At 57.3% G+C, this 10,410-nt stretch overlaps 2 protein-coding genes across 2 annotated transcripts; one reads left to right on the plus strand and one right to left on the minus strand.

Moving 5' to 3' along the window:
• On the minus strand, positions 17–2,649 carry LOC110387549 (G protein-activated inward rectifier potassium channel 4-like). The gene is made up of 3 exons (XM_021375753.1): positions 2,272–2,649; positions 965–2,177; positions 17–773 (listed from the first exon to the last, which is right to left on the minus strand). Exons 1-3 carry the CDS (start codon positions 2,482–2,484, stop codon positions 526–528), a joined length of 1,674 nt encoding a protein of 557 aa, XP_021231428.1. The 5' UTR covers positions 2,485–2,649; the 3' UTR covers positions 17–525.
• CLDN25 (claudin 25) lies at positions 6,464–8,549 on the plus strand. Its single transcript, XM_021376191.1, has one exon. The coding sequence runs from the start codon at positions 7,384–7,386 to the stop codon at positions 8,074–8,076; it is 693 nt and encodes a 230-aa protein (XP_021231866.1). The 5' UTR covers positions 6,464–7,383; the 3' UTR covers positions 8,077–8,549.

The following is a 10,410-nucleotide window of genomic DNA, read 5'->3' on the forward strand; positions in this document are numbered from 1 at the left end:
TGTAAACGAAATGCGCACGGGTGCAATCCTCATGCATGAATTAGCTAATTAATTAGCTAGTGTTGAAATCCGCACACTTACGCACAAACAGTCGGAACTCACATTGATTTATGGCTGTCATACATTGGCTCCAATGTCCCTGGAGGTGTTCCAGAACAGTGGGGCGCAGCACTTGGGGCCGCGGTTTGGTGGGGCAGTGGGGATGGGCTGGGGTTGGACTCGGGGATCTCCGAGGCCTTTGACGACCGTTATGATTCTATATGTGTGTATTGCAACTTTCCCCCTGCTCCATCCCGTCAGGCCTTGTCCCGGTGCCGTTGTCCCAGTGCCATTGCCTTGGCTGAGGGGCCAGGAAGAGAAAGGCTCTGGGAGCGGCCCTGGGCGCTGCCCCGTGTGGTTCAAGCCAGCACCAGACACTGACATCGGCTTTTCCATGAACAGGTTTTAATGTTCCGCTGAGGGGCTCTTGCCCCATGATACAAAACCAAAGCTCTGCGGTCGCACTGAGCCTCAATGTCCACCCGCTCAGGGTCCGCAGGGCTGCGGCAGCAGCTCCCAGCACAGGCTGGGTGTGGAGCGGTCCCGGCGCTCCAGCTCTGCCATCTCCTGCATCTCCCTGGCGCTCGCTGCCGGGGTCTGCACCTCGAAGGTCAGCTCGAAGCGGCTGTAGTCCACATGGAAGGCGCCTTTCTCCAGGGACATGCAGGGCTCAAAGCGGTACCCCCACAGGATCTCGTCCTCGGTGTAGGAGGTGCGGGCCTGGCACGTCATCCCTGTGGTGGGTACATGGCAAGAGGCGGTGATGGGCTTCGCACAAAGCTAACGCAGGTGGCCGCCCGCAGACCCCACTCCCTGCCCCTCACTCCCGGCTTTGCCCGACCCCTGCCCGCAGCATGGCTTCCACAGCACTGGGCATGGCCTCCAGAGGGCTGCAATGGAGCCACCGCGACCCCTCATCACTCACCCGTGGCTTCCACAATGCCCTCGAGGATGATGATGATCTCAAACTGCTCCCTCTTCAGTGACTCCGCCGACAGGTCCCAGAAGGGGCTGTGCTGGTTGATGACGTGGCAGATGATCTGGGGCTCCACCAGGAACAACCTGTCCTCCCCTGTATCGTAGCCTAGGTTCAGCTCCGACTGCTCCAAGGGGATGAACTCCCCTTCTTTAGTCTGTCGGGATTTGATCAGTTTGGCTCTTATTTTTGCATCCACCATGTGGCTCTCCCGGAGGTCCCCGATGCGGAACATCAGACAGAGCTTCTCGTCCCTGTGGGAGATGACACAATTTTTGCTGAAGATTAAGGTCTGGGCACGCTTCTTGGGCCTGGAGATCTTGACAAACATGCACCCCACCATGAGGGCATCGATCATGGACCCAATGATGGACTGCACCATGAGCAGGATGACGCCCTCGGCGCAGTTGGCTGTCACAATCCTGGAGCCATAGCCAATGGTCCTCTGACTTTCCACAGAGAAGAGTAAGGCAGATATGAAATTGTCCACGTTCTCGATGCACGCCTTCCACTCTGGGTCCCCGATGTGGTTGATGTCATCCCTTATCCATGCATCAAAGAAATAGATGGTGCCAAAGACAACCCAGGTGACAATATAGCACATCATGAAAACAAAGAGGAACCAGCGGTACTTGAGGTCCACAATGGTGGTGAAAATGTCCGAGAGGAACCTCTTCTTCTCCTGGATGTTACCCAGATTCACTTGGCACTTGCCCACTTTGGTGACGTAGCGCTGGCGCTGCTGCTTGCCGGCCAGGCCCAGCAGCCGCTCATCCTCTATCAGCTTGCAACGCCGGCTCTGCAGCCTCTCAGAGGCAGGGATAGAGACGATGCTGCGGTTGGGCGTCCTGCTCCGTGCGGGGCTGGGGATGCTGGGCACGCTGCGGGTGTGCCGCGGGTACCAGCGGGAGGTGCCGTCACGCAGCATGGGTGGGTGGTCTTGGCGCGAGGCCCGGCGGTGCTTGGGCACGTCACTGGTGGTGATGGAGACACTGGGCCAGCGCCTGGTGGGTCCCATGGCCTCCGAGTCCACGTGGCTCCGGATGGGAACTGGGTCACTAGGAACATCGGTGCCGCAGGGTGGGGAGAGGTCATTTGGAACCAGGGCACTTCTCTCAGCATCATCATCTGTGAGAAGCATGGGGACGGCTGGGACTTCAGGCTGTAAGGGGAAAGGCACCAGTCAGCATTAAACCACCCTCCTCGTGCTCTGTGCCGTCGTGCAGCACAGCAAGGCCGTGGGGCAATGGCCCTACCTTCTGGGGGAAGGTGCCGTAGCGGCTGGTGTCGGTGGGCGGCCGTGGCAGGTAGGCCAGCATGTGCCTGGCGGTGGGCGCCTGCGCGGGCGGGATGGAGTTCCTGCGGCCCCGGGGCTCCTCGCGTGGAAGCCAGGTGCTGCTCACGTTGTTGTGGGTGCAGAGGCCGTGCTGTGGCTCTGTGCTGCTGCCAGCAGGAAGCACTGCGGCCATGGCGCAGGGTGCTGCGGGAACAGAGCGGGTGGAGCTGCGGGGTGTGTGGGCAGTGCAGGGTAGGGGTGTCAGGGGGGAGCACTGCCTGGTCCTGCTCACAGCTCCTTGAGGCTGTAGCAGGTGAAGGAAGCTCGTGTGAGGGAAAGTTTGGCCATCAGCAACGCCATGGGGCTGTGAGCAAGCATGGAGGGCAGTGGTGTTCCCCAGTGGGGTTTCTCAGCCCCGCTGCCCCTGCTTGCTCCGTGCCCCTTCCCAGCACCAGGATGTGGTTGCAGTGAGAGCACTGTGCAAATCCTGCAGCCCTGGGGCTCCTCAGGGTGAGGCAGAACCATCACTAACAGCAGCCCCCTGTGCGCCTAAGGGGTTTGGCAAGAATTCCATTGGTGTGAAACAGAACCAAAGCCCTTGCTTGTAGTGCTGATGTCAAGACAGCCCCAGCACATTGTCTGGACATCACCTCCCACTCACTTGAAGAGCTGATGTTTATTTTAATACAGGTTTTCATTGAAAGGGAAGTTGAATGTGACCCAAAGCGTTACTTCGAAATGTAAACAGCATCCCTGAGCAGAGCCAGAGACAGGCCGGAGCCTGTCCCAGGTGCAACCCGTGCATGGTGCATCTGTACTGGGGGTGCTGTGGGAACAACGGGGCCAGGGAGCAGCCCTGCAGCCCTCAGTGCAGCTGCAGCCGCTGCTAGGAGAGCAGCACAGTGCCACCCTTGTGCCTGCATGGGGACAGGATGTGCAGAGTTCAGGAGAGGTGACGCGCAGGAGGCGGACCTAGGGGACAACCCCATCTGCGAGGGCCCCGGGGATCTCCTGGAGGAAGCGGGTTGTTAATCTGAGTCTCACCTAACCAGTAATCCCATTAGCTGCATTTCCGCAGCGGCTTCGGCACAGTGCTGCTGCGGGCATCAGGGTGTGATGCAGGGCAGGGGGAACACCAACTCTGCAGCCATCCCAGGGCCAGCAGCGTGGTCCCTCGCACTGTGCATCCACTGCAGCTGGTGCCCAAAGCACCCAACCACCCTGGGGCCAAGTGCTGGGGGCCACCCTCTCCTACTGGGCCTCAGTCAGGTGATGGAGCTGAGCTGGGCAGGAGGCACCAGATGGCTAAGCCAATTACTAGCCCTAATTGCCTTGCACCACCTGGGGATGGCTTCCTCCCGTTCAGCCCGTTTGCGCAGCCCTCGAGCTGCGTGAAGCGAGCACATCCTCAGTGGTCATTACCTGCAGCTTGTTCCCTGGAAAACTGCTTTAACACCACCCAGAAACATAACTCGGAACGGGGAAGCCCGGCCAGGCACAGGACCCATCCCTGTGGGGCACAGTGTGGGGGTACCTGGCTGGCGGAGCCCCCTCGGCGTCAGCGGGCTGCAGCCTCACAGCGGGACCGGCCCCAGCACGGCTCCAGGCGCTGGTCCCCCAAGGGACAAGGCGAGGGGCCCCGCTGCCTCGTCCAGCATCCTCTGCCCTGGCCGCTTGGTCCTTGCGTGGGCGCTCCGTCCGTCTGTCGAGCAGAGCTGGGGCCTGCAGGCTCGGCTCTTGGGGCAGCTGGGTAAAGAAGTTGCAAACAGACAAATTCTGCCACGGACCGATCCTGCTGCAGGGCAGCACACATGCTCCGGGCAGCCCCAAGACTCTGCAAGGGAGCATCCTGCAAAAAAACCCCTCCTGGCTGCACCCCGCAGCAAAAATGAGTGAAGAAGAGGGAATGTGGAAAGCAGTCACTGCTCAGCACAGCGCTGAGCACCAGCCCTGGGCCAGGCTGCGAGGATTGGGCTAACGAGCCCTGGGGGAAGCGCGTTATCTCAGAAATAATTATCTACTTTAATTATTCCCTTCCTCTGGCAGCTCAGAGCTGACATCTGTACACCCCGGCTGTGGGGCTGGGGAAGCAGCAGCAAGTGCAGGAGCTGCAGGGGAGCCCACGGGTTTGAGGGCGCAGCTCCTGTAGGCAGAGCAGCAGCAGATCAGGGGTGAGACACTTTGTAAAGTCAGGAACTTCTGAAAATTCTGAATCCCTGAATTTTAAGATGATTTCGAGTTGGACCAGATAACGTTTAAGGGTTCCTTTCAACTTAAATGATTCTATGATTTCCCTTCATATGCTACAGCAACAGCTCCTGCCAATTCACTGTATTTAGAGTTTTTTTCCCAAACCGTGTGTAATTCCTGTAGCAGACGCTGTGTGAGACTCACGGGTGTGAATTTTGGATGCCCACAGTTGCTGCACTGGTAGAGATGCTCAATGCACGGAGAGCTCACGTTGAGAACAAGGGGGAGTGTAGCACTGCAGCACCGCTCCGTGCCTGTTGCTGAGCCCTCCTGCCTTGCACTGCTGCTGTCCCAGCCCCGTTCCTGCAGGGCAGTGTCACACTGTCCCACGGCCGCTGCCCCATCTGCCAGTGCAGCTCCCAAAAGCTCAGTGATGCCCAGCAGCCAGCACAGAGCGGGCGGCCTCGCAGACACCGCTGGCATCGTGCCCCTGCGCCATCCCTGCCCCTCTCCCGCTGGCCATGAGCCCGCAGCCCCGCAGCACCTACCGCATCTCCGGGCACAGCCCCTCGGCCTCTGCCTGCCCCTACAGCTGCTCCTGGGCACCGACCCGTCTGCCCCTGGGCATCTTCCCATCAGTTCTGGAGGGAAATCCCCTCCTGGCTGCGCTGCAGAGCTTATGGGAAGGAAGGGGAGCTTGGCACGTCCTCCAATCCTGCTCCAGGAGAAGAAGGTCACTCGCTAATCCCCCTCAATGACGGGCAGCATTACCTCAAGATGATTGAATTGGAAGGGCTGGGGGCAGGCGCGCTGCGGGGGCTTGGCGAGGGCATTCCCTGCCGGAGAATCCCGGCCCTCATCCTCACCATTCCCCATGGTTCTAGGGATGGGGTCATCAGCACAGGCTGGAACACACCATCCACTTCCATGCGGTTTCCTTCTGGGTGTGTGAGCCATTAACCCAGTGCCCAACGCACCTCGTCCTGCAGAACCAAGTTAACACATCTCGGGGCCACGCTCTGTGCTATGTTTAAAGCCGGATCCCTACAGCAGGAGGGTTAAAAATAGCAAAGGCAGCACCAAGGTTATAAATAGCGCTCAGCCCCAGCCCGACGTGGGGTCACCAACACAGCACGACGCAACTGCACCGCCCGCACTCGTGACTGCAGCGCTCGGCTCGACCCCCTCCTCCCGCAGGTGACACAGCTGTCCCCGAGAGCGGGACGGCAGCAGTGCAAACAGCGGCCACAGACAGTGCCTGGGGGCAGCCTGGAACCGGTGGGACCACGGGACGTGCTCGGCGCAGGCAGCTCCCAGACACCCGAGTTTCCCACGAAGGGCAGAAAGCAGCGACCGTGCCCAGCTGCAGGGTTCCAGGGGGAGGATGCAGCAGAGCAGCCCTCAGGCGGCGCTGAGCGATGGGAGCAGGATGTGTACCCAAGGGATCAAGCTCCCCATCCCTAGAGCAAACAGGTTCTGGTGTCCCCTACATCTTTTTTTAAGGCCTCCATTCTTTGCGTGCCAGGAAAGCGGCAGCGGTGCAGTGCTGAGCCCCCTCCTCGTGAGGCCAAGACATGGCCGTGGCTCAGGGTCCCAGGCACAGTGCCCACACCACCACTGTGCTATGGAAGGAGCAGTAATTTCCCAGCCTTGCCCCCTCATATCCTTCTTGGGAACAAAGCGAGCAGATGAGGGAGAGATTAGTCACTAATCTGCCCGTGAAGATGAATCTAAAAAGCTGGACCTCGGGTCCACATATGTGGCTGGGCAGGAACAGATGGGAAGTGACTGTCATCAGAAAGTTGGGGTCTTCCTCCTCTCCTTTTTTCCCCTATCTTTTTTACAGCGGGATATTTTCTCGCAGCGACGCTGTTCCCCACGGCCATCCCCACTCTGCCTCCATCCCATCTCCCCCAGATAACCCCCGGGAGCGGCTGCTCAGAGCACAAATGCTTGCAAAACGCTTTTGAGGATGAGAAGGAAGGTATAAAGTCCGGCCCCGTTGCAACACGGAAACTTTCCAGGATCTCTGTCTCCTGGAGCAGGGACCCAGCACACAGAGCAGCCTCTGGGCCCCTGCTCCTCCATGGGAGCCCCAGGGAAAGCTCTCAGCACCTCTCACGGTGTTTATTTAAGGGCTGAAGGAGGGTTGGCGCCTTAAATCCCCCTGGGAAGAGTCCAGGCACCACGCGCTCTCCCCGCAGCCCCTCTCCCCTCCCCTGCCAAACCTGCAGCTGTTCTTGCCAACTCTCTCCTCGGGGTTCCTGAGGCTCAGGGGATTTGCGTGCTTCTTGCTTAACCCTCCTGGGTATGGCACGGAGAGGCAGCAGCCGCTGCAGCCCGCGGGATGGGTTTGCCTTGAAGCAGCGCTGCCCACGCACGGGGACAAAACCTTAAATCCTTTGTTTCTTGGAGATGTCCTCTCCCAGGAGCCAGCTCAGAGCATCCCCTGGTTTGCAGGAAGGGGGTGGTTGGTAACGCACACAGAGCGGGGCCGTGCCAAAGCGCTGCACTCAGTGGAGCAGTGGGGGGAGAGGGAGCACAACGTGGGGCCAGCGATGGCTTTCAGAGCAGCTTTGCTCTCCGTTGCACCCAGTTTTTCCTGCCTAGCCAGCGGTGCCTTCTTCTATCGCAGCAAAACCAACAAGACACGAAAATGATCGAGGCCACACCCAGGAATTAGAGGTGCAAGCCTGAATTTCCCCCCGTGCGACTCCTCTGAAGGGCAGAAACAAACAGCAGCGCTCTGACCGTGACCGCCAACTGAAACGGCGCGTTCATGGAAACCCACACCATAAATACACAGCTCCAAAAGCGTTAATGCCAAAAGCCTTCAGCTCACCTCAGCTTATCTCAGCCCCGGCAGCGGAGCCGGCGCACAGCTTGCAGGCGTGGCGTGAGCATGGCGTGGAGCTGCAACGCGAGGGTCCAAGCGGGCGCGATGCTGCTGGCGCTCTTCGGGTGGGTCTCGTCCTGCGTCACCACCTTCGTGCCCCTCTGGAAGAACTTCAACCTGGACTTGAACGAGCTGGAGATCTGGACCATGGGGCTGTGGCAGGTGTGCATCATGCAGGAGGAGGGGGCCACGGAGTGCAAAGCCCACGACTCCTTCCTCGCCCTGCCGCTGGAGCTGCGCGTGTCCCGCGTGCTGATGTGCCTCTCCAACGGGCTGGGGCTCCTGGCGCTCCTGTTTGCCAGCGTGGGCTTGGACTGCTGGAAGACGTGCGAAGGAAAACCCGATGCCAAGAAGCAGCTGCTGCTCGCTGGAGGAGCGGCGTTCGGCGCGGCGGGCATCACCACTCTGGTGCCCGTCTCCTGGGTCGCCTACACCACAGTCGTCGAGTTCTGGGATGAAGCCGTTCCCGACATCGTCCCGCGGTGGGAGTTCGGCGAGGCCATGTTCCTGGGGTGGTTCGCTGGCTCCTTCCTTGCAGCAGGTGGGTTGCTTCTTATCTACACCACCTGCCTGAGCTGGACTGGGGCGCCCGCTGCGCCTCCGGCCGCCCGGCCACTGCAGCCAGCGACACACGGCCCGGCCACGGTGTCACCGTGGAGCCACCACTCACACCCCAAAAACGCCGACCTGGTAATCTGAGGCTGCGGATTCCGGCTGTTCAGATTTCAGAGACGGTTCTTACACGTTACGGGATGATTTGCTAATTCCTAAGACTGTTCGTTGCAGCTTCCATCTGTGTCTGTCTGCTTCACTTTTTGGGTTTTTTTCCCCTTTTTCCAAGCGACACTCGCAAACCAAGCCCAGTGTTGTAAGCCAAGAAGGCAAACACAGAGCAGTAAAGAGCACTTCGTATTTCTGGCTACATTTACAGTATACTCACTGATTACACTGTGCTGGCATTCCCTGGGAATCCCCAGTGTTGGGAATGTAACTGCTGTAAGGCCTCTGTCCATGCTGAAAAGCTCATTCCTTGAATGTCGGTCTCACTTTGATGTATTCTAAATAAATTATTTCAGCCATCAGCAGTACGTTTCTGTGCCCTGAGAGCAGAACATCCAACACGGGATGAGCGCGTGGTGATGGGTGCGGGCTTTAGGGAACAAGGCCACTGCTCGAGTGGTTGCTCATCCAGCAAAGCTTAGGGAAAAGGAGAAGGATGGAGGAGAGACAGGGGAAACAGAAACACGAGTTGATGGTCAGCTGCTAAGTTGATCAAGTCACAAATGTAGCAGAGACCTTCATTTAGGAGGTTCTACAGTGGAACTGTATTGCATTGAAAGCAAAGATCATAGAAACCATCGAAAAATGCTGTTTTGTGGGTGCCTGTACGGATCTCTTTCTCTTGATTCAGAGATTCTTGATTCTCTTGATTTCCAAAAAGAAATGAAGCTTGCTTTTATACTTGCTCTCTGCTCCTAATGCTACCGAACCTCAGGCTGAATTAACACCAAGAATCCCGACCGCAGGAAACCCACTGTTACAGTGCTATTCAAGAAGGGAATTCACTGCTGCTCCAATCTGTCGGCAGCAGGAGCCACGGCCGAAAGAAAGGAATCCCCCACCCAACAGCAGCGCCGCTCCGGGAACCAAAGTTCACCGTTCTTCAAAAGCCCCATTTTGAAATCTGCACTTTGGTCCGGCGAAGAGTCAAAAATAGAAGCACGTGGGGAGAGAGAGAGAGCGAGAAAGAACAGAGATGATTCCCCAACGCTTTTCACCCAGAGGAGGGATCGCTGGGGGCACAGCTCAGCTCGGAGGGACCCAGCTGTGCCACAGCGATGGAGCGCAGCACCACGGAGGGGCCAGAAGGGCAGCATTCTTGCCTGATGAATGCACATTTCAGTCACAAATGCTTCTTTTTTTTTTTTCTTTTTTTTTGGAGTTGCACAAACCCACAAAGCAAAGAGACTCTATTTTGGCTCAAGCTCGTCACCCACATCCTTGGGAAATGAAAATGCAGCAGGGGGAGGGAGAATGATGGCAAGATGCTGAGCAAAGGTTTCCTCTCAGCTCCAGAGCGCTCCTCCCTCCAAGCCTGATCCAAACTCTCATGGCTTTATAGGCACTGACCTGCATTCTTGAGAAGCCTTTTCTGGATATCTGTTGAGAAATTTCATTTTTGGCAGCAACGTGTTAGGACAAACCTGCTGTCTCGTGAGCTGCCTCCCCAGCCAACATCCTGGTCGCCTGGAAGTCAGAATGCCTTGGAATGACACAACAGTATTGCAAAAGTTATCTTGAAATTGCAGCCAATCTCTTCGCTGTGCAGGGTGAGCAGTGATGGCGAACGTGGCACCAAGACCCCAAGCTCCCTGTTAAAAACCTGGCATCCAAACCCTAAGAAATAAAGCAGAGCCATCATCATTTCGGGGTCCCCTCCATCACAGCAGCACAGAGCGAGGTAGCAAGGCTGGAAAAGCAGCAGCTCTTGCTCTGTGCCAGCCATTAGGTGCAATAGGCTTGGCTCGCTTTCTGCACACAGATAGCTTGAGTTTCTACAGATAATTGTTTCTACTTTAAGGAGAACACAAAACAAACCAACTCCCATAGAGGTTTGTTATTCCTCTATAGGAGCCGATGGAGCAGTGGGACCTGGCTGACAATTTCATTCCAACACAGCTCTGCTAATTACAACCAACTTTGCACCAGGAGGAAGCCCCACAAACATCCACCTTCCATGCGTCCAAAAACACCTGCACGTATTGCTCTCCTTTCCTCCTAAGCTGCTGAAAAGAATCTGTGTTTTTCCAGCATGATGACAGAAGGTAAGGGCTCCATTGTAATGTAGGATCACGTTAGCAGCTCGATATGCAATTAAATGTTTCAATTCCCCAATTAATGGGGCAAATACTCAGAGATCTTGGCTGCCGGAAAGCATGGATTTTTCCTCTTCTTTACTAACTCAACGTGAATGCATTATTTCCTGCAGCTTGCTCGGGAACGGCAGATTCCCTCCCTCAAAAACAACACAAG

The sequence above is a fragment of the Numida meleagris genome, chromosome 23 (assembly GCF_002078875.1).
Source record: "Numida meleagris isolate 19003 breed g44 Domestic line chromosome 23, NumMel1.0, whole genome shotgun sequence".
Lineage (NCBI taxonomy): Eukaryota > Metazoa > Chordata > Aves > Galliformes > Numididae > Numida > Numida meleagris.